This window comes from Cavia porcellus, unplaced genomic scaffold (assembly GCF_034190915.1).
Source record: "Cavia porcellus strain 051 isolate PalLab524CR breed Dunkin Hartley unplaced genomic scaffold, mCavPor4.1 scaffold_18, whole genome shotgun sequence".
Lineage (NCBI taxonomy): Eukaryota > Metazoa > Chordata > Mammalia > Rodentia > Caviidae > Cavia > Cavia porcellus.
In genome coordinates, this window is record NW_026947501.1 from 39,613,955 (window position 1) to 39,637,867 (window position 23,913).

At 41.1% G+C, this 23,913-nt stretch overlaps 1 protein-coding gene and 1 gene segment (V, D, J or C); one reads left to right on the top strand and one right to left on the bottom strand.

Moving 5' to 3' along the window:
- LOC111756565 (immunoglobulin kappa variable 2-29-like) overlaps positions 1-23,913 on the bottom strand; it is a 160,980-nt gene that overhangs the window by 100,076 nt on the left and 36,991 nt on the right.
- On the top strand, positions 13,344-13,664 carry LOC111756544 (small ubiquitin-related modifier 3-like; the record flags this gene model as incomplete). Its single annotated transcript, XM_063230419.1, has 1 exon — positions 13,344-13,664. A coding segment is annotated over one exon (321 nt), but the record flags the coding sequence as incomplete, so codon positions are not given.

Here is a 23,913-nt window from a genome sequence, read left to right on the forward strand (position 1 = left end):
AGTATGTCCAATTAATCAGATATTATTCTTCTTTGCACCATCTAGCAGTTGCTGGATTGCTTTCTCATGGCCCTTTGTTATTTTATTTTATTTTTTGGCTACTTGCAATTTTAAAGAAATCTTTCTTTTCATGATTGCTGGCCCCAAGCCTGTCTTGTATATCTGAGATTCTCTCTTCACATTACTTATCCTGCTTCAGGTAATTTCAGTGGAACTTTTATTCTCCTGGATATCTGCCTGACTCTGTTTTATGGATTCCATTTCTTTCCTATGTTGGGCATTCATGTTTACATCACTGTACTAAGCTTCTTTATTGTTTTTATGGGTATTTGCTATGCAGTAACTAAGGATATCGCACATTGTGGTCACTGTCTCTTAGTTGTCTAAGAAATTATTTCTGGTTTGATTTTTTTCTAGTTCCTCCTCCATTTGCTTTGTTGTTACCACTTAATAGAGTCCAAGTCGGGGGCTTTTAGATTGTCCCACGTTGTTGCCCCTGAATTTGCTTTTGTTAAACTGGATGTGTGGGGTTGCATTGTGTTTAAGTGTCTTCTTTTCTGTTTTTTAAAAATTGAATTTCTCCTCTGCCTGCTGAGCACTACTCCCAGAAGGCCCTTATCTCTGCGTGCCCGGCATGGGCTAAGAGTACCAGGAGATCTGTCTCTGCCTGCCCCTTCTTCCATGTGCTCAGTGCGGGTCAAGGGAGACAGAGAGATTCAACTCTGCCTGCTGTGCACTGCCACCAAAATGCCATGTCCTGCACGTGGCCAGTGTGGGCAGAGAGAACCAGCAGATCTGCCTTCACCTTCAGGGAGCTGCCACCAGAAGGCTCCTTCCTGCAGGCAGCCAGCAGGAGCAGGGACACATAGCCAGGTAAGCCCTGGGCATCTACAGGCCACCACTGGAGGCCCTTGGTTTCCTCAGGCAGCCATCATCACTAGCAGAATCAGACTGACACACCCCTGTGTGTCTGCCACCATTGTGGGAGTCCCAGTGTAGACTCACAGGCTGAGAGAAGCAACTCCACCTCCATAAATCCCTCATCAGCAGCAAAGCCACAGTGTAGCTGCGTAGGTCTAGAGAAGCCTGCTACATGCCCTGCAACATCCTGTAAATTTGGAATTAGAGGAACCCAGGTGCCTGTCCCATCCGCCTACACTGCCTAGGGACAGCCAACACAGGAAGTGCCTGAGGCCCCATAACCAGCTTGTTGGGAAGAACCCAGGAGAATGTCAAGATGAAAGAGTAATAAGCAAACTCAGACCTCTAGCCCACACACAATAAGTCTGGGAGATATAGTGATGAAAGAAAATGGAAGTCACACAAATGAAATCTCTGAGAGGATAGAAACTGAAGTAAGGAAACAACTTTATGAGATTGTAAAAGCAGTCAAATTAGAAATAATGTCCCAGGTAAAAGAAGAAATCACAGCTTACAGAAAGAAAGTCTAAAGAATACACAGACAAAAAAAGGAGCATAGGAAAATGATGGAAACCTTGAATGAATGTGGAAAGGAACTACAATGCATGAAACAGATTAAAAAAGAGATGCAGGAAATAAAAAATTCAATCACAAGTTGGAAAAACCACTTGAAGGAGACTTTTAAACCTTGAAGACAGGATTGCAGTTAGTGATTGTGAAAGGAAAGATCACTTAAGAATAAATGGAATCAGGAAATAACAACCCAATGGTTACAAGATGATGCAAAGAAGCATAACTTAAGAGTGATAGGTGTAGGTGATGAAACAGGGGTCAACACAAAGGAAATTAAAAGTATATTCACAGAAGTAACAGCAGAAAACTTCCCAAATATGGGAAATGGATCTGGCATGCAGATAAGGGAGGCATATAGGACTCCAATTAGCCATAACCAAAGTAAATCTATACCCACACATATAATAATCAAGATTCCAGAAATTCAGCACAAGAAGAGAAGAATTAAAAATAAAAAAATAGAAAAATAGAATTAAAAGCTGTTAGAGAAAAGAGACAGTTCACTTATAAAGGAAAAGCAATCAGAATCACAGCAGACTTGTCAACACAAACCATCAAGTCAAGAAGAGTTTGGAGTGAAGTGTTTCAAACTCTGAAAGAAAATAACTTCCAACCCACATTGATCTATCCAGCAAAACTATCTTTCAAAATAAGATACTTCCATGATAAAGAACAACTGAAGGAATTCATGACTGCCAAATCAACCCTAAAGGGAGTGCTAAAGAGTATTCTAGAGAGAGAGAAAAATGACCATGGTTCCAGGAACAGCAGCAGAGGAGGATTGCCATACAAGACAAGCAACTAAATGAAGGGGATAAGTGGAGGGCCAACTACAGGGGGATTGCGTGGCAGAGACAAACCAGTGTATGCTGGTTATGACTGTTAATGTAAATAGTCTTAGGTTCTGTTCTTTCATTTCTTCCTTCTTCATCATCTGGAAAAAAGATGTGAAACAATCTTTGTTTCACAGGGAGAGTGCATCAAGAAACAAGATCCACTGATATACACTGTACACAAGAAACACATTTAACTGGATAGGAAATTCATAAACTGAAAATCAAAGCAGAGAAAACAATTGTTTCTTTTTTTTTTTTTATTTAAGAGGAAAAAGAGAAAAACACAAAACAAACCAAAGCGGCGTAAGGGTACACGCAATACAGAACTACAAAACAAAACAAAACAAAACAAAACAAAACAAAAAACCATAACAGTAAGAAATTACCTGCTAGTAGATTGCACACTATTTTCTTGAAAATAGTTCCTCAAATCACAGTATCAAAGAACACAAGGTGGACATTCAAACAGGGAGACTGCAAGCAGCTGTGTTCAATGTTCCAAAAACATTGATAAAGTCAGCTATTTAACACCCCCAAACACACTTGCTGTTATATCCGTTAGAGCTCCTTTTCTTTTTTTTTTTTCCCTCTCTTTTTTACAACAAAATTTACACATCTTGGATTTTATTACTCCTTAGTGCTTATTACTTTCTTTGGGGGGGGGGGAAGAATACAGTCAAATATGGCAAAACAAAGCTGTCAGTCAATACCAAGGATAGACGTAGCACATGGTGTAGAACAGAGTACAAGTTTATCAACAATGGTTATCAACGTTGTCCCTTGTTTCCTTAAAAAGAATTGTCTATCTTATTAGATATTATAAAGTTGGACAAAACAGTAGAGAACAAGACCAATAAAACTTAGGCGTTGTAAACATTACAGGACTTCCAAAGAAGACAATAGTCAAACCAGAATGGGTATCTTAGTGAATCTTATTGTCTTCAAAGTAGTTGCCTATGTCTTCAAACTTGATACTATCATATAGAATGGAACAGAGTCTAATCAGTCAAAACAAGATCGTGGGAGTACTACAGGACTTCAAAACAAGTTAATAGGAAATCGAAAAGAGTTACTATTTATATATCCTAATTTTTTTGAATTTTTTCTTTAATTAAGACAAACATAAGAAATGACTAAATAATTTTTTTTGAAACAATAAGGGGGAGATTGAGATAAAACAGGACATAACAATATAACAATAGAGGTCACAACATGACTGTTTCAATAACCTAGTACTTCACCACCTTATAACCTGACTTAATAGTAGTTACCATAGTGTCTTTTTCCTTGAAATATTTGGGTAAAACTTCATATACTCTAGCTTCAAATATTTTCATATCAAGAAGCCCAGAATAAAGCCTTTCTAATTAATGAGTGAAAACTTTATAAGGCTTCAAGGCCACCTAATGGGGAATCATGATTACCACATATTTTTATATATTTGAATCATTACTTACATTAGGGAAACTATTCGGTATTCACACATGCGAGATTGATTTATTTCACTTATGAGTATGGTCTCAAGCTGTGCCCATTTATTGATAAATATCTCAATGTGATCCTTCTTTATAGCTGAATAATACTCCATTGTATAGAAATACCACAACTTTTTTATCCATTCCTCAGTTGATGGGCACTTGGGTTGTTTCCAAGATCTGGTGATTACAAATTGTGCTGCTATAAACATAGGTGCACATATATCACTGTGGTATGATGCTTTCAGTTCTTCTGGGAATATGCCTAGAAGTGGAATAGCTGGAATAAATGGGATTTCCAGTCCCAACTTTTTGAGAAATCTCCAGACAGATCTCCACAAAGGCTGTACCAGTCTACACTCCCACCAGCAGTGCAGGAGAGTTCCTTTTTCCCCACAGCCTCTCCAGCATTTGTTGTCGGTTTTCTTGATCCTGGCCATTCTTTCAGGAGTGAGATGGTATCTCAGTGTGGTTTTAATTTGCATTTCTCTAATGACCAATGATGATGAGCATTTTTTCATGTATTTATTTGCCATTTGCATTTCTTCATCTGAGAATTGCATATTCATCTCAGATGCCCATTTTTGGATTGGATCTTTGAATTTCGGAGGTCTGAGTTTCTTTAATTCTTTATATGTTTTAGACAAGAGGCCCTTGTCTGAGAGAGAGTTCACTAAAATCTTTTCCCAGTTTGTGGGTTTTCTTTTCACTATGCTGGAGATTTCTTTTGACATGCAGAAACTTTTTAATAAGAAGTGGTCCCAGTTATTGATTCTGGGAAGTATTTCCCATGCGGTTTGAGTCCTGTTCATGAATTCTTTACCTACTCCTATGTCTCCAAGGTTTCTACCTATTTTGTCTTCCAATAGATTTAGTGTTTCTGTTTTAATATTCAGATCTTTGACCCATTTAGATTTTAATTTAGTACATGGTGATAGACATGGGTCTAGCTTTAGTTTTCGGCAAATGGAGAGCCAGTTTTTCCAGCACCATTTATTAAAGAGACTGTCGTTCTTCCAGTGAACCTGCTTGGCTCCTTTATCAAAAATAAGGTGGTTGAGTGTGTTCGTAGTTGTGGTTGTATCTTCTAATCTATTCCACTGATCTTCAGCTCTGTTTTGATTCCAATACCATGTTGATTTTACTACTGTTGCTTTGTAGTATAACTTCAAGTCAGGGATTGTGATGCCTCCTGCTTTGTCTTTGCTGCTTAGAATTGCCTTTGCGATTCTAGGTCTCTTCTGGTTCCAGATGAAATTTAGGAGTGATTTCTCTAGATCTATAAGGTATGTTGATGGTATTTCTATTGGGATTGCATTGAATCTGTATAACAGTTTTGGGAGAATGGCCATTTTCACAATGTTTGTTCTTCCTATCCATGAGCAAGGGATGTCTTTCCATTTTCTGAGATCATCTTCAATTTCCTTTTTCAGTGTATTATAATTTTCACTGTATAAGTCTTTCACTTCTTTCGTAAGAGTAATTCCTAAATATTTCACTTTTTTGCTTGCTAATGTGAATAGTCCAGTTTCTCTTATTTCCCTCTCTGTAATTTTGTTGTTCGTGTATAGGAATGCTATTGATTTCTGAGTATTGATTTTGTATCCAGCCACATTACTGAATTTATTTATTGTATCTAAGAGTATTTCAATGGAGTTTAGGGGGTCTTCTATGTAGAGTATCATGTCATCTGCAAACAATGATAATTTAACTTCTTCTTTTCCTATCTTTACCCCTTTTATTTCTCTTTCTTGCCTAATTGCTCTGGCTAGTACTTCCAGTACTATATTAAATAGGAGTGGTGATAAAGGACATCCTTGTCTTGTACCCGATTTTAAAGTAAAGGCTTTCAATTTTTGGCCATTTAGTATGATGCTGGCTGTTGGTTTGTCATAAATGGCCTTTATTATATTGAGGTAAAGACCATTTATTCCAATTTTCTGTAAAGTTCTTATCATGAATAAGTGTTGGACCTTATCGAAGGCTTTTTCTGCATCTATAGAGATGATCATGTGATTCTTATTTTTGGCTTTATTGATATGGTGGATTACATTTATTGATTTGCGTATGTTGAACCATCCTTGCATTCCTGGGATGAATCCCACCTGGTCATGGTGTATAATCTTCTTGATGATTTGCTGGATCCTATTTGCCAATATTTTATTGAGGATTTTTGCATCTGTGTTCATTAGGGAGATCGGTCTATAGTTCTCTTTTATAGTTGGGTCTTTCTCAGGTTTTGGTACTAGAGTAATATTTGCTTCCAGGAATGACTTAGGAAGGATTGCTTCCCTTTCAATTTCATTGAATAGTTTGAGGAGTGTCGGCATTAGGTCTTCTTTATATTTCTTGTAGAATTCTGCAGTGAATCCATCTGGGCCTGGGCTCTTCTTGGTGGGCAAGGACCCAATTACATTCTCAATTTCATTAGCAGAGATTGGGTTATTCAACAGTTTTATATCCTCTTGATCTAGCTTTGGTACTTCATATGCTTCTAAGAATCTATTTCTTCTGTGTTATCAAACTTTTGAGAGTAGAGGTTTTCGAAATAGGTGTTGATGATCCTCTGTATTTCTATTGGGTCTGTAGTGATTTCTCCTTTTTCATTTCTTATTGCATGAATTTGAGCTTTTTCTTTCCTTTTTTTAATAAGGTTGGCTAGGGGCTTATCGATTTTATTTATTCTTTCAAAGAACCAACTCTTTGATTCGTTGATTCTTTGGATTGTTTTCTTAGTCTCTATTGCATTGATTTCTGCTCTGATTCTTATAATTTCCTCTCTTCTTTTGGCTTTGGGCTTGACTTGCTCTTCTTTTTCTAGCTGTTTGAGGTGTAGCATCAAGTTATTTACTTGTATTCGTTCTGTTTTCCTGATGTGGGAACTCAGTGCAATAAATTTTCCTCTCAGAACGGCTTTCATTGCATCCCACAGATTCCGGTAAGTTGTATCTGCATTTTCATTTTCTTTTAGGTCTTGTTTAATTTCTTCTTTAATTTCTTCTGTGACCCACTGATTACTCAAGAGTGTGTTATTTAGTTTCCATGTGTTTGCGGAATTTTTGCAGTATCCTTTGTCATTAATTTCTAATTTCAGAGCGCTATGATCCGATAATATGCAAGGGATGATTTCAACTCTTTTGCATTTGCTTAAATATGTTCTGTGAGCTAATATATGGTCTATTTTAGAAAATGATCCATGTACTGCTGAGAAGAATGTGTGTTCTGATGTTGTTGGGTGGAACATTCTGTATATGTCTATCAAACCCATTTGTTCACAGGTGTGATTCAGTTCTGTTATTTCTTTGCTCATTTTCTGTCTGGTTGATCTGTCCCTTGGTGTCAGTGGTGTATTAAGGTCTCCTGTTACAATTGTGTTACAGATAATTTGAGTTTTCATTTCTGTTAATAATTGTTTTATATAACTGGGTGCTCTGGAGTTTGGTGTGTATATATTTAAGATAGTTATCTCTTCCTCTTGGAGTTTTCCCCTTACGAGTATGTAGTGACCTTCTTTGTCCTTTATGGTCATTGTTGGTTTAAAGTTCACGTTGTCTGCAAACAGAATGGCTACTCCTGCCTTTTTTTCGATTCCTGCTGCATGAAGAATTGTTTTCCATCCTTTGACTTTCAGTCTGTGAGTATCTTTCTGGGTTAGATGGGTTTCCTGTAAATAGCATATGGTTGGATTTTGTTTCTTGATCCATTCTGCTAGTCTGTTTCTTTTGATTGGTGCATTGAGACCATTTACATTAATGGTTATTACTGTTAAATGCTGGTTAATTGTAGGAATGTTATCTCTCTGCTGTTGCATCTTTATCTTTCGGTTCTGTTTAATTATTTGCTTTGCTTAGTGGTTTTTTCCTTTGTGTATCTAAACTGTCTTTCAATATTTTTTGCAGGGTTGGTTTGGTGTTCATGAAGTTCTTCAGCTGTTCTTTGTCATGGAAGTATCGTATTGCACCATCTATTTTGAATGATAGTTTTGCAGGATATATCAGTCTTGGTTGGAAATCATTTTGCTTTAGGATCTGGAATACTTCACTCCATGCTCTTCTTGACTTTATTGTTTGTGCTGAGAAGTCTGCTGTGATTCTGATAGGTTTTCCTTTATAAGTGATTTGTCTTTTCTCTCTGACAGCTTTTAATAATCTATTCTTGTGTTGGATTTCTGGGATGGTGACTATTATATGTCTGGGTGTAGTTTTATTTTGGTTATGACTGTTTGGAGTTCTATATGCTTCACTGATCCTGATGTCAGTTTCTGATCTCATGCTTGGGAAATTTTCAGCTATTACTTCTCTAAATATCCTCCTGACATCCTTCATGTTGTCTTCCTCTCTTTCATTAATCCCTATCATTCTTATGTTATTCTTCTTTGCATCGTCTTGCAGTTGTTGAATTGTTGTTTCCTGGTTCCTTGTTATTTTCAAAAGATCTTTCCTTTCCTGTTCACTAGCTGCAATCCTGTCTTCAAGGTCTGAAATTCTATCTTCACTTTCATTAAGGCGGTTTTTACAACTTTCAGTGGAGTTTTTTATTTCCTGTATATCTCTGTGCATCTGCATTATGTATTCTGTTTGTTTCTTATATTGCTCGTCTAGGGATTCTATCTTTTTGTTTAGTTCCTCCAATTTTTTATCTGTGTTTTCTTTAGATATATTTAGAATCTCTTTCATTTCTTTTATCATTTCTTCTTTTATCTGGGAGATTATTTCGAGTTTGAATTTCTTTAAAGCTTCCTGGAGTTCCTTGTCAATTTCAGTGGCTATTGTGTCCGATATATGAGGTGGATGGGATATATTTTCTTCTATATACATCGCTCCTAGGGTTTCTTGAGATGGGCTGGAGGTTTGAGGTTGTAATTTGGTCTTTCGTTTTGTCATTTTCCTATATTTCTGTGTTTCAAGTGTTACTTGAAAGCTTCCTCAGGATCTGTTGAAAATCCCCTTCTATGTTTGGAGCTACTGGGACTCTGGCGCCACGCTACTCCAAGCCATTAGGCCTACAGAACCAGTGGCCCTCCTCTGCCTGCTCAGAACTCCGCAGTTCCAGACAAGCTGGGCCTCAGGGACACTGTGCGCCCACCTGCCCCTTGGAAGCTCCACAGTTCTTCAATCGCAGCCGGGTTAGGGTACTCACCACAGGCCGCAGTGCTTCAGGAACCTGTGGACCCTCCCTGGTTGCAGAGATATCCGCAGTCCTCCAGACACGCAGAGAGGCCAGTGAGGGCACCCCAGATCTGCCCAGCTCCTCCTCTGCAGACCTGTGGCCAGGCGCGGCAGCTAAACAGGCTGGGCTAGGCTGGTAGTGTGGGCCAGCCCACGTATTGGGAGCTCAGCAGGTCTCCAAATGAAGCCGGGAATGGGGAGGCTGATGTGGATGCCTTAAACCCACCTCTCTCCTTCACTGCACCTGGAAGCCTGAGGGAACTCCAGCAGTCTGGGCGCAGAAATCCAGAGTCCTCCAGACACGCAGAGAGGCCAGGGAGGGCACCCCAGATCTGCCCAGCTCCTCCTCTGCAGACCTGTGGCCAGGCGCGGCAGCTAAACAGGCTGGGCTAGGCTGGTAGTGTGGGCCAGCCCGCCTATCAGGAGCTCAGCAGGTCTCCAAATGAAGCCGGGAATGGGGAGGCTGATGTGGGAGCCTTAAACCCACCTCTCTCCTTCACTGCACCTGGAAGCCTGAGGGAACTCCAGCAGTCTGGGCGCAGAAATCCAGAGTCCTCCAGACACGCAGAGAGGCCAGTGAGGGCACCCCAGATCTGCCCAGCTCCTCCTCTGCAGACCTGTGGCCAGGCGCGGCAGCTAAACAGGCTGGGCTAGGCTGGTAGTGTGGGCCAGGCCACCTATCGGACGCTCAGCAGGTCTCCAAATGAAGCCGGGAATGGGGAGGCTGATGTGGAAGCCTTAAACCCACCTCTCTCCTTCACTGCACCTGGAAGCCTGAGGGAACTCCAGCAGTCTGGGCGCAGAAATCCAGAGTCCTCCAGACACGCAGAGAGGCCAGTGAGGGCACCCCAGATCTGCTACTCAAAATATTCTTTCAGTATCCTCTAGACTGTGGCTGGAACCGAGGAATAGGTGGCCCTTGCATTCCTTGTGATTGTTCATCCATTGTGGGAAGCAACAGAAACTTTAAAACTCAGGAAGTTGTGAGTGTTCCGTTCTCCCGCCCTCGGGAGACTCGAAGCGAGCAGGGAGCTCGGCCCGGCGCCGCCGCGGAAAGGCCCACTGGGCCGGGGACCAAAAACAATTGTTTCATGTTGCGAGTGTCTAGTGCACTCTGAACCCCGGGAAGAGGCACACACACACCAAGTCGGGACACGGGGGGTGCAGCGCGCAGAAAAGAAGCAGCAGAGAGAAACAGCAATTGCAACTGCACACCAAGTCTTTATTCCAGGGCTCTTATATAGTAAACCAGGTCAACTCACAGAGCACAGGCAATTATCTTGAAAAAACATTCTTTGTAACAAGATTTGTGACCAACTACAATGTTTCTCTCTAAGTTAAACAAACAAAAACAGTTCTTCTAGCCACACTAACCCAGGAGGAATCCCATTAGCCCAAAAATGCTTTTAATTATGTTTGTTCTTTCTAGCCACCTGAAGGTCGGCCACCTCCTCATGACTCTGCAAACAAAGCCTAGTACAGTATGGGCTCAGAGGGGGAAACATGTTCCCTCACTGGGGTCGGGCCTTCCCGTCCCGTCTCTGTCCTGCATATACCAGGGGCTATTGTTTATTGCAAGTCACGAGGGGGCCAGAGCCTCAAAGTAACTCTTCATCCTCCACAGTTTCATGTGACAGGAGACAAAAAAAATCAAGAGTAACTTGCCCATCAGCCACAGAATGGATAAGAAATATATGGTATTTTCATGCTGTGGAAAGCTACCCAGCTATAAAGTAGAATAATCTAAGGCTCTGTAGGTAAATGGACACCAACTGGAGCTCATGTTCATGGCGCTAACAGTTTGAACTCATACATGTGAACCCTAGCATTAGAAACAGAAGGAGGTAATGGGATCCAAAAGCAAAATATTTAATGTAAGAGCAAAGGGGAGGGAATACCTGGGAGGGAAAGGTGGAAACTACTAACAGTTTCTTATTGTCTTATCTTGGACTCTTGCATTGTTTACACAATTTCATTAGGTTTGGCTTTGTTGTGTCTTGTGCTGTCAGGTGGTAAGAGCAGCTATTTTGAATATAATGATATGGTAATCACGGTTTCCTATTATGTTGCTTTGAAGTCTAATAATACTTACATTCATTAGTTTGATTGGTTTTATTGTTTGTTTGATTTTATTATGTGTAATGGTATAAATAGCTATTTTGAAGAAAACAAGACATTATGGTAGCCATTGCTGATTTACTGTCATCTTCCTTTGAAGTCCTACCATTCTTTTGTTATTTTGTTTTGATTGGTTCTATTCTATTGTGTTTTATTTGATTTTATTATGTGTTATATTATGGACAACTTTTTGAAGAAAATGAGTTATTATAGTAGCCATTGTTCATTTTATGTTATTTGGTTTTGAAGTTCTATAATGCTTTCATTCTTTTGAATGGTTTGAAACTATATTGTTATGTTTGATATTAATGTGTGTGAAGCTATGCTCAATTAAGTCAAAGAAAAGAGACATTATGGAAGCTACTGTTGATGTCTGGTTGTCTGGTTGTGAAGCACTGTGTGCTTTACACTGTTCTGTTCTGATTTGCTTTGTACTATTCTGTTTTATTTTATTCTCTTTAAAATAAAAAAATAAAAATCAAATTCCTGCCTTTAGGCTTTTACATTCCCTGTGATTGGTAGCTTTATTGCTATTATTTAGAACTACTGGGAAAAGGCTGTTTTCAGAGGTGTTTTCTAGCTGTAAGTGGCTTTTCATTTTGAGTCTGTTGCAAGATCCTATCTCTTCAATCTGTTGGGGATACGTATTTGGCCCAGCCCCTGCTTCTTTGACAATGGCCATAGAGGTTTCAATGACTGGTAGCAGCCTCAGTGTTGGTGTATTAGGAAAGAACAGCTGGTTAGCACATTTCTATCACCTGGACTAAAGTGGTACAGTCAGAAAAAACAATAGCCTAGAAAATGATAAACTGTAGAAACTTTATTTGTCACCTTGAAACATATGACATAGCCTTGTAGTTATATAACAAAACGTGAAATAAACTAGAAATTAGTATGTAGTAAATAAGCTCTCAATATGCCCATTTTACCTTCAGGAGAGCAAATTTAAAAGAGGTTAGTGGGAAAAATGGAGAAATGTATTAAAGAGAATCAATTACAAGCAAGGTGGGAAGATGAAGCAGTGCGATGCACACTGAGAAAGTAGTGCAAAAGACAGGAATGAAAGAGAGAAGGAAGAAATGAAAGAACAGAACAGAACAACCATAAGGAATCCAGAAACCAGGTTTACATTCATAGAAGAACAAGACTGAGCAGTGAAGAGGAAAAAAAGAAGTAAAGAAAGAGAGAAAAGAAATGTCCCCTTCAAGGTGTGTCTCTGCTTTCACCGGTAGAAGTTGTGTTGCAACAGAGTCCAGATTCACACTGATTTATCCCAGCAGGCCAACACTAGCTTTATGGTGGAGTAGTGAATAGTCTCAGTGAGCCTACATCCCTATTTCCCCTGAACCTAAGGCTTGTATCTGGCCATGAGGGTAGAACCAGACCTGTTCAGGCTGCAGCAGTCAGTGCACCTTCTGTGGGCTTGGACTCAGGTAGGAGCCAGCAGATGGGGACAGCAGTTGTTCTGAGTTCAGGGCTCAGTTTGCTACCATCCAAAATGGCTCCTGGTGCAATCGCCCTCTCCTGCAGATGGACAAATCCACACAACTCACCAGTCAGTGCAGTCTCTGGCATCCACTGAACTTCTGTGTCTCTCTGTGAAGGCCTCTGAGGTTACAGAAAGTTCTTGTGTGTTTGGAGGTCAAACTGCTGTTCCCAAGCAGTGAGTCCTGACACACGGAGAAAGTGCTGTCTGCCATCTCCCAGCATCCTCTTTGTGAGCTCGGTAAAGTAATACCTGCCTTTTGATGCCCTGATCCACAGGCCAGAGTAGTGTGAGGCTCATCCATATTAGTTGTTGTATGAAATTTAAAGAGGGGTGTAAATATTCCTTAAAACACGTGCTTAGTATCTTGATAGAATAACTAAAAATTTCAAAACTAATGCAAAAGTAACTCCAATATGAAACAGGTTACAATTTCAGTAAAAGAAGATAAATGTTTTGGGTAAAAATCTGAGTTCTGGTGGGAATAGATGACATTTATCTTAATCTGGTAAAAGCCATCTATTACTAACCACAGCCAGCATCATAATAAAAACTGAAAGCTTTCACTCTAAAATCTATAACAAGGCAAGGATGCCATGATCACCACTGCTATTTCAAAATAGTTCTGGAAACAGAGCAATTTGATAAGAGAGAGAAATAAAGATAAAACGTGCCCTGTGAGCAGTTGTGGCAGGAGAGTGGCTGGGCCCAGAATGTGACTCACCGCTCAGCACTGCACTTCTGTGGCCAGGGTGCAGCCCTGTGAGAAGAGAAGCCTAAGGTGGGCGTGAAGACCAAGAATGACCACATCAACCTGAAGGTAGCAGGGCAGGATGGCTTGGTGGTGTATTTCAAGATCAAGAGGCACACCCCACTGAGCCAGCTGATGAAGGCCCACCGTGAGTGGCAGGGCTTGTCTAGGAGACAGATTAGATTCGGGTTTGGTGGGCAGCCCATTAATGAAACAGATGCTGTAGCGCAGCTGGAGATGGAGGATGAACACCCCTTTGAAATGTTCCAGCAACAGAATAGAGATGCAGCCTCCAGAGGGACCATCCTGTACCTTGCATTCACTGTGGCATGGTGAGCGCATGACTAAGGTGATCATGGAGTCTGCGGAAGCCCAGGACAGTCACTGAACCACCCTCCTCTGTGGGGTGCACTTCCACAAAACTGCATCCAGAGAGAAGTGTCTGCAGCTTAAATTGTGCCAGTCAGATTGTTTTCTGATTAGCTAAAATGAGTTGTGAGGTTTCTTCATTTTTTCTTTTCTCTCCCCTTCCAAACATTTGCCCCAGTACCTCTTTAACATCAGCTCCGTCTGTGGCCAGGTTCTTAGCCCCAAAGTTGAGATGGCTCCTTGTAATCATGTATACAGCTCACGTTCTCCCAGTTGCCACGCTGTGGTACAAGGTGAGAGGGATTTGACTTACTTTCTGTTGTAGGCAGAGGTTACTGCAGTGCCAAGTCTTGCAGATCTAGGCTTTGTAAGCATGTGATAAAGTTGAAGGGAGAAACTGGACTGGTCCTTGAAAGGTGAACAAAAGCACAGGGAGTCTTTCAGTAATGTGTGCCTGGGTCTCGTTGCCCTTGATCGTGTTCTCTGGGGGCCTGAAGCTCAGGACACTGTTCCTCTGGTAAGTACCTGGTGGTGGATACTTGTGCAAAGATTGGCACAATCAAAACTAGCTTTTCCCCTTTCTGTAATATAGGACAACGTAATTACCGCATTTCTCAGTTGGTAATTATATTATGGCCTCTGACTTCTGTTTGCCTCTGATGAATGACTTTGGTCTCCTTATAAAACATGATTGAGTCTCCTGAATTTGCAGTTACATTACTGTGTAAAAGAGCTACTTCAAAGTGTGGTCACAGAAGAAACCCATGGAAAGGTGACTTTGTGCTTTTCTTATGGATTTGTGCTCTGCTGCTTGATTGTATTAGCATGGTAACTCCAGTTCTGTGACACAGCTTGGGCTCCGTGCCAATTATAATCTTTATAGTTTTGCCTCGTGTCCTTCTCTATGGATCTGTTGCTGCTAGACAGCCATTCTCTGACTTTCACAGTCATCTGACAATGACCTGCCATCTCTTGCTTGCTTGAAATCCTACAAAAATGTTCCTTCCTTTATTTTACTTTACTGGCTTGGGGTAGGATGTTCATTAGCTGTACTGTTTATTCACCAATTTGCACATTATTTGTTGTCCTTTACTACAGTCAATAGTAAATGTAGTTTGTTGAAAAAGAGATAGAGAAATAGATGGAATAAGGATAGAAAAAGGAGAATTTAAATTATCATTATTCACAGCTGACATGATACTCCATGTAAAAGACTCCAAAAAATTTACCAAAAGATTTTTAGATTTAATAACCAAATTCAGTTGTATAGCCCAATACAAAATCAACACTGAAAACTCAATTGTATTCCTGTACACAAGCAACAAGCTTACTGAGAAAGAATTTAGGAAGAGCACACTCTTCACAATAGCATCCAAAAAAAATGAAGTACTTAAGTACCCTTACACTGCTTTGTTTTGTTTTGTGTTTTTCTTTTTCCTCTTAAATAAAATTTAAAAAAAAGAATAAATCTAACAAAGGAAGTAAAATATCTACGTTTTTAAAATTACAGTTTGAAAATTAAAATTTCCTGAGAAAGAAGTTTGAAGAGGACATCAATAAATGGAAAGATATCCCTTGCTCATTGACAGAAGAATTAACATAGTGAAAATTGCCGTACTTCCAAAACTATTATACAGACTTAATGCAATCCTGATCAAAACATCATTAGAGAACCTTACAAAACTAGAGGCCACATTCTTAAAATTTATTTGGAAACACAAAAGACCTAGAATTGCAAAAGTAATTCTTGACAACAGAAGAAAAGCAGGAGCAATCAAAATTCCTGAGTTGATATTATACTACAAAGTTACTGTTATAAAATCAACATGGCACTGGGAAAAAAACAGATCTAGATCAGTAGAACAGAGTAGAAGATGTAGACACAATTACAAAGACACTCAGCCACCTTATCCTTGAATAAGAGGCCAAACATATTCACTGGAACAAAGATAGCCTCTTTACTAAATGGTTCTGGAAAAAAAATGACTCTACATGCTAAAGCGTAAAACTAGACCCGTATCTATCATGTTGCACTAAACTAAAATTGAAAGAGATAAAAAATCTAAATATTAAAACAGAAACACTAAATCTGCTGGAAGACAAAGTAGGCAGAAATCTTAAAGATGTAGGTGTAGGCAGAGAGTTCATGAAGAAAACCCAAACTGCATGGGAAACACTTCAAATCATCAATGCCTGGGATCTCATCTCACTACAAAGCTTTTGCACATCAAAGGAAATCACCAACAGAGTGAAAAATCAACCAACAGAGTAGAAAACAATTGTAGCCAATTGTTCCTCAGACAAGGACTTCTCCCTAGAATATATAAAGAGCTAAAAAAAAAAAAAAAGCAGACCTTGTAAATTTTAAGACGCAATCTCAAAATGTGCATCTGAGATGAATGTGCACTTCTCAGATGAAGAAATACAAATGGTAAACAATTAAATGTAAATATATGAACAAATGTTCAGATCATTGGTTATTAGAGAACTGCAAACTCATAAGTGAAATAAATCAGAGTGACATTGTGTAAACATTGTGTTGCTTCCATGGTGTGAAAAACTGTAAGAGTAAATAAGGTGTAGAATGTGTGATAGATACTGTGAAATAGGAAGAAAGTGTTCAAAAGGAAAAAGAAACTAGGAGGGGGGAGAGGAGGTGGGACAGAGGGTAAAAGGAAAACAAACCCCAAGTCAGTTATACTATTAGTGTGTCTTAGTTCACTGAAAAGGAAGCTTTGTGTTAGTATTGATTGGAGAACTTTTCATGCCCATATCTTGTCCTCTGAGAAACTACTTTAAAGATAACAACATTCACTGTACTAACTATTGCTATTCTCCAATTATTTTGTTATGAAATTTTGTTTTAACCTTTTTTTTCCATTTAAAGAACAAAATTTAAAAATCTGAGTTTTGCTAGTAACCCTCCTTACTAGCAAAACGTTGATCTTTAGCTGGTTGATAGTGTGGCTATGCAATATTTGAAGGGGTCTTTGTTTCTGTGTATTTGTGTGTGTGTGTGTGTGTGTGTGTGTGTGTGTGCTCGCGGGCACGCGTGTTGTTTCGTCAGCAGTTGTATTCAGCGGTCAGGCTGAGAGCAGAATCCCAGACTGTGATGTGAGGGACAGACAGACAGCAGAGCTGCTGGAATGGACAGGATGGCCTGGTTGCTCTAACTGACTGAGGATGAGGTGGGTCAGAGGGGCCGTTCAAATGACGGGGAGAGGGCTGGGGATTTAACTCAGCGGCTCAAGAGTTTGCTTGGTAATGGCAAGGTCATGCGTTCCATCCCCAGTAACCCCCCCTTCAAATGATGAGAAAAGCACTGCAAATCGAGCTCCATGAAGAAAGCAAATGGTCTTGCAGCACCGTGTTCCTTATGAGGCTGTTTCCAGCAGGGAAAAAGGATTAACGGTACATGCTAAGCATCAAGCTGCCCAGATGTTCAATACTCCGAGGTACTGGGTGCACTTCCGTGGTCGTTGAATTAGATTAGATAACTAGGTAATAGGATGCTGTTTAAAATATGCCAATGGTTTTTTAAAGAAGCGTGAGAAAACCATCTTCTTAGCAATTTGCAGTGCATGAGGATGACCAGTAGGTGTTAGCACGTACCCACTTCTTTATAAATTTACCTAAAAATCTTCCGCCTGCCTGGTGAAATCTCTGATCTTGGGGAGAAAAGCGTCAGTCAAGGCTCTGTAGTATTCTATACTAGCGCTCTGTAGCATTTGAACAGCCGTTTAAGTTTGTGCATTTGTTTGTATAGATTTTTTTCCAACTGTAAGTGGACTGTTGGGCAGGTTGAGAACAGAATAATTAGTTTGTGATGTCAGAGTAGAAGACAGGAAAGTTGCTACAAGGTGCAGAATGGCTTGCGTGCTGTAACTCCTTGAGGATGGGGCTGGGGGAGAGGATGGGTCAGCTCACAGGACAAACACTGGAAATCATGCTTGGTGAATAAGAGAATGACCTTGTGCAGCACGTTCCGAGGAAATGATGGTCCACGCGAGGCTCTTCACAGCTGCAGTGCTCTGAGATGCCGCAAAGGAGCCTGCACTTGTTAAACCAGATCACAGCCTGGTACAAAAACTCTTTCTAGATAATTGAAAGGGGAAGGTTGAGAGCAATTTTCCTTCGAAGTTGCCCTGCACAGGACTGACCAACAGGGGGCAGCAAGTGGCTGTCTCTTTAGAAAGTGATCTTGAACACTTGCCCCTGCCCAGGGTGAGCTGGGGTCTTGTAAGAGACACAAAGTTTGGGCCACTTATAACAACCTGTCCTAAAGGACATTTTGGTGTTCATTTGGCACTTTAATTTTACATTTGTGAAAGAAAAAGAGATTGTTGGCTCTAGGCTCTCCTTTTCTCCCCCTTTCTCTGTGTGTTTCTCCTTGTCTCTCTATTTTCCTTGTTCTCTCTTTCCTTCCCTCTCTCTCTCTAGCTATGACTGACCTCTACTCCACAGGCTCCAGTTCTGTTTTCTCCTTGTGACTTGACCTATGAAAACTGAATTACGCGGTGGGGACCAGTCTGGCCTCATCTACTTACCTTCATCTCCTGGTGACCTCACCTCTATGTCTATGTTTGCATCTCTAGTTCACTTCACTTCCCAGAGCTCCAGAATCCCACACATACAAGTACCTGAGGGACAGTTGTTGGCTGGAGATCTGGTGCCATCTCAAAATTGGAAATATGTCCTACTCACATCCTTATTTCCATCTGCCTTCAGAGTTTGCTCTCTTTGCCTTCCCATCTGAGGACACATCATTGCAAATTCTCTGGTGGCTCATTTCCAACCACAAGGCAGTATTTGTTTTTTTTTTTTTTTTCTGTCTCACCTCATATCTAATATGTCAGCAAACATATGTGTTCTAAGTTTAAACATGACCAGAGCCTTCCCACATTTCAAAGCAGCCGCTGCCAGGTCTGCCAGACGAAAGTAAGCACACGCTCCCTTGGATAATGGTGTTAGAGGAGCTTTTTAATGTTCATTTTCAAAGCTATCTGAAAGGCCAAGAATAGCAAACAGGTATCAACTGTCCCTATTATCAGAATTTTCGTTTCTCTCACCCTCCAGTTACCTTTGAGGACAGCAGTGGTCTTGGAGGATTTGCACAAAGAGAAAGAAAGTGAGCCTGTTGACACTTACCAACCATCATGAGAATGAGTGGAGCTGTGAGGTGCCTCCCTTACTGCTGGAAGTATTGGGCACTGAAACCCTGTTTGCCTGTGAACATTTTGGAAGGAAAGGTCCTTATGGAGACTGAAACTACATACGTCTTCATGAGTAGCAATGGAGAACAGAGGCAAAAATTGCCCACAGAATATATATTGTATTGCTGCTAACTGCTGTGCGATATTTTCTGAGAATTTGTTTGCCTGCTTTGTGCGGTAGCTGTATTCCTGGATTTCACCGAATGAGGATCCTTCAACCTCTCTCAGATCATCCCCAGTATACGAGAATGCAGAATCACAACTTGGATGCTCAACTTTGCCATGCTACATTCATCAGAAAGACGTGACATGACTGACATTTCTTTTGGCCATCACAGACTCGGTAAGACTAAGAGCTCTGTGAGAGGCACCAGGGCTCTATGATCCATGCAGTTGTCCCAAGCCCCAAAGTGCAAGCCCAGCAATAATCTCTGCAACTCTGCCCTTGTGAGATGGGGCGGCTCCTCAGGACTGAAAGACAGGCTGCAAGGACAACTCAGGTCACCATATGCCTGCCATAGGAGTCAGCTGCATCCTTCTCCCTCTGTGTCAGAGCCCTCAGCAGAGCACAGGTCCTGGGTGCTCTGCTGTTTTCCTCACTCTCAGGCCCAGCCAGAGGCATCAGCTCCAACTTGCTGTTCTGATTCTTCAACCTCTTCCTCTCACACAGAGCAGGCTGTGCTGTTCTTCTCCCCAGACAGCAGTGCAGGAGGGCAGCTGGGCCTCCCAGGCAGGGAGGTTTCTGTTCGGGGCTGTACCACTGTGTGAGGAGCATGTGTACCTTGGCAACAGTAATAAACCCCAGCATCCTCAGCCTCCACTCTGCTGATTTTGAGTGTGAAATCTGTTCCTGACCCACTGCCACTGAACCTCTCTGGGGTCCAAGAGTATTTATTGGAAACCAGATAAATCATTCCTCGTGGAGCCTGGCCTGGCTTGTGCACCACCCAATGCAAATAGGTTTTTCCATTACTATGAAGGAGGCTCTGACTGGCCCTGCAGGAGATGGAGGCCGGCTCTCCAGGGGAGACGGACAGAGAGAGTGGGGTCTGGGTCATCACAACATCTCCCGTGGATCCTAAAATGATGAAGGAGAAGTGCAAAGTGACACACAAACATCATGAGACATTTGCATATTTTTCTCTTTTTGGAATATTGAGCTAAATTACTTTTGTAATTTTAATTTACAATGAAAAATTTTCAATTTTGAGATGGCTCTCAAGCTTTTTAATCACAAGGATCCCTCTAGAATTCATCTGAGCAGCCCTCTGTTTCTTTGTGACAATCTTCATGAGAGGCCAGATCCTGAGTCCTTTAGGAATTTTCTTTACCCACTGATCTAAACTCACACACCCATGCTTCAAGTCAGGGATGCACACCTCACATATGGACAGAAGTCAGCCAAGCAACGGTGGGACTCTGGAACTCCCCCTCTTACCCCCTGCCCCTCCTCGTCTCCTTGTGTCCTTACCAGTGATCCAGAGCAGTAGCAGCCCCAGGAGCTGAAGAAGGAGCCTCATTTCCAGAAACTGAACTGAAGAGTCCTGAGTAGTCAGGGCCAAGTTCGAGCCACCTTTTAAGAGACTTGCTTGGGTAGGTCCTCCCTGGGGACAAAATGCAAATTCCCTGGTGGGTGCAGTGGCGCAGAAAGAATGAAGAGCATGGTGGAAGGCTTCTCATGTGAGCCCAGTGGTATAAAATGTCCTCTGTATGTGGAGGAAACAAGAGTTAAATCCATGCTGTGTGCAGCAGTGGGTACAAGGATCCTTAGGAAAATCTGCTTCTGCAGCAGGGACACAGTGCTCAGGGCTCTGCCGATCCCAGACAGGACTGCAGTCCCCAGGGTACGGGGATGTGTGCAGATCAGTCTCTGGGAGGGGAAGGCTCATGCTTCTTAGCCTCCTGGAAGAGGAAGAAGCAATTCTCACTTCATGAGACCTTGTCTTTAGCATTTTCTATCCTGAGGAGCATGTAGCAGAGCTGTGAACTCTCATCATTTTAGAAACAAGATGAGAAATATTCTTTTCCTTGACCTAGTAATTAAACAACATAAGAGCACTAAAATCCAGAGAATATGGCTGAATTTATTTTTATTATTTATTTATTTATTTATTTTGGTATTGGGTATTGAACTCATGACCTCATGTTTGCCAGGCAGGCACTTAATGCTGCTGAGCTAAATTCCCAGCCCTGTCCACAAAATATGGTACACAGAATAGAAATTATCTTCTAGGTAGAGACCAAGTTACTCTGTTGAAGGGAAAAAGTAAAGGAAAATTTATGCTTCATATGGTAGAAATGAAAGTTTTGTAAGTAGATCTTGAAATTGGTGAATATCTGTCCATGTGTATGTCCTTGTAAATATATGTATCAGGATATATATCTTTCCTCAAGGAAGGTTTTGAAAAATCTGATATATAGCCACACACATATACACCAAATTTTTCAAAACTTTACTTGAGGAAAGATTTCTTTTGATGTTATACAAATGAATGAGGGATAATTTTATGCTACTGTTTTCTGAATGATCATAAAACACCCTTCTTACATCCTCCCTTTGTTACAGTAGAAATTGGGCCGCCATGGTCCATAGTTTAAAGCCAAAGTCTAAGTACTGGATTGTCACTATTGAGTTGGTGTTTTCTCAGGGTGGTAATTTGAACCAGGGTAATTTTACCAAAGGCTGACATGGTCCTAGAGGTTACCTGGCATGGTCACTGTGAAAAGGGGGTCAGTTTGAGACTCCTCTAAAGTTGTGAGAGAGTAAAGCCATGCTGTCCTTAGTCCATAAGTTCCTGTTATTGTTTATGACAGCCCAAAGCTGCAGTGTGCCTCTCACATATTTGGGAAAGAATTTTTGTGGTAAAATTAGTAAATAAGGATTCTGTAATTTGTGCTTTTATTGTAAATAAAAGACTCTGGATGTCCTTATCATCCTCCCTGTGTGTGTGTGTGTGTGTGTGTGTGTATGTGTTGGGGCTTAACCCCAGGACATTCACACTGAGTGACATTACATTGATTAAATAGTAATAAAACAAAAATTGAGTTGTGAATAATGTTTGTGGCTTGATTAAAAGATACTTTGATAGATTTACAGAGTGAATATAATGTACTGAGATGTCAATTTTATAGAGCTGATTAATGTTTTTTCCTGTAGTTTCCTCCATTTTTTAAATAATATCAAGTGTATAGTTCATTTCCTGAAAATCCTCTCATAAGCACCAGATCAGAAGGATGGGAAGAGCCCGTAGTGCTCTGATATTTTCATCGGTACATAGTTTATGTATTTGACTTTTAATACTGTGAGTCTCTGACTTTGTAGTCTCTGGCCCTTTCAACAGTGCTCCTGAGCATTGGAGCACTTTCCTGTTTGTGTCCTCCTCCAGACAGGTCCTCATCTGGGCACCTCCTCCACAAGGCTGTCTGCACCCAACTGCAGGCTTGGAAGGTCCGAATCTCTCTGAAGCAGACATTATTGGAGTACAAATCTTTGGCAGTATTGGTTTGTGACCACTGCTTTCCAGGACATCTTGCTTTTACTCTCCTCATGTCCCAGTGTACTTAGAGCCCTCTTTTCCCTTCACAGCAGCTGTGGGAAGGGGACTTTCTATCGCCCCTGTGCTGTGCACTTCACTCACAGAGAGCCTGTGAGCCGCCTTAGTTTAGGGTCCCAGTAGTTCATGCAGAGGGACTTCTGGCCCAGGCTTCTGCTTCGTGGCCCATGCCCAGGGTGGCGACCAGAGCTCTTGTTTGCTGAGCTGTTCAGTACTTTCCGGATGAACGTGACAGCAGCTCAGGCAGGTTTGGTGACACATAGTAAATAAATGGGTCCCAATTTTTTCCCGTTCTTTTATCTTTCCTCCTCTTCTCTCATCACTCTCCTGCGTCTTCCTCCCTGCTTTCTGTCTTTGCTGGTCCTCCCCTTCCCTTTTCTTAGTTCTCTCTTTGAGTGGTTTCTCTGCCCCTTTTATTACCTCATGACTGTTGTTGATGTGAGGTAGCCAGCATGTCACTCTGTAAGCCCCAGCCCGCTTCGATATATTTTTTATTTGAAGCTAAAGCTCCCTGCATCACATGTAGTAGCTGTAACTGGAGAGTTTCTAAGTTGACCTGCAGGCTGCATCCGCATCTTGGGGCTCCTGCAAGGAACCCCTCACTTGTGGTTTCCACATCTGGGAGGCCCCTCACATTCCTCCTCTGTGCCCCTGTTCCTCCATCTCAACTGATGGCAACATTTCACCTCTGAACTTTCTTCAGAGTTGTGATCATCTGTGCAGCCTCCCTGTCTGCTCTCCTGATGTCAGCGCTGTGTAACCTCAGTCTACACTGCTGATGGATGTGACTCTGTAACTTTCTCATCTCCCAGTTTCAGTTAATGAATAGAAAGCTATAGGGGTAGGGGAAACTTTGTGCCCCTATGGAAAGAATTTTCTACCTAATCTTATTTATATATTCATTTTAAAGTGGAATCTAGGCTGAGAATTTAGCTCAGTGGTGTAAATGCCTGCTTGGCAAATGTGAGGCTGTGAGTTGGATACCCGGCACCAAAAAGCAACAACAACAACAAAAAAAAAACAAACAAACAAAAAAAAACCCAAAAAAACAAAACAAAAGTGGAATTCAATGCCTACTTTGCATCATAAATACACAACAGTGAAGAATAGTTTCCCATGCCATCTTCCTAATTTTCTTGTTCTGCCAGTGTATACTAGAAACACACAGAGGTGTTCAGTGTTGCCCACGTAAGAGCACAAGGTGATGTGAGCTTTGCCGTGCACTGTAAATGTTTAGAGAGGATTCACAAAGATCTTTGTAATTCCAGTGTCTCTAGAATTTGATCAATAGAATTTGCCAATGTAGATTCTGAAAAAAGGGAAAAACCTCACTTTTCTTTAAAATTGGGTCACAGTTGCCTAGGTTAGATGTGTCTCATTAAAATAATCATGAATACTGGGCATCAGGAGTATGTAAAACATGGTTTCATGGTGCAGGCAGCAGCGTGG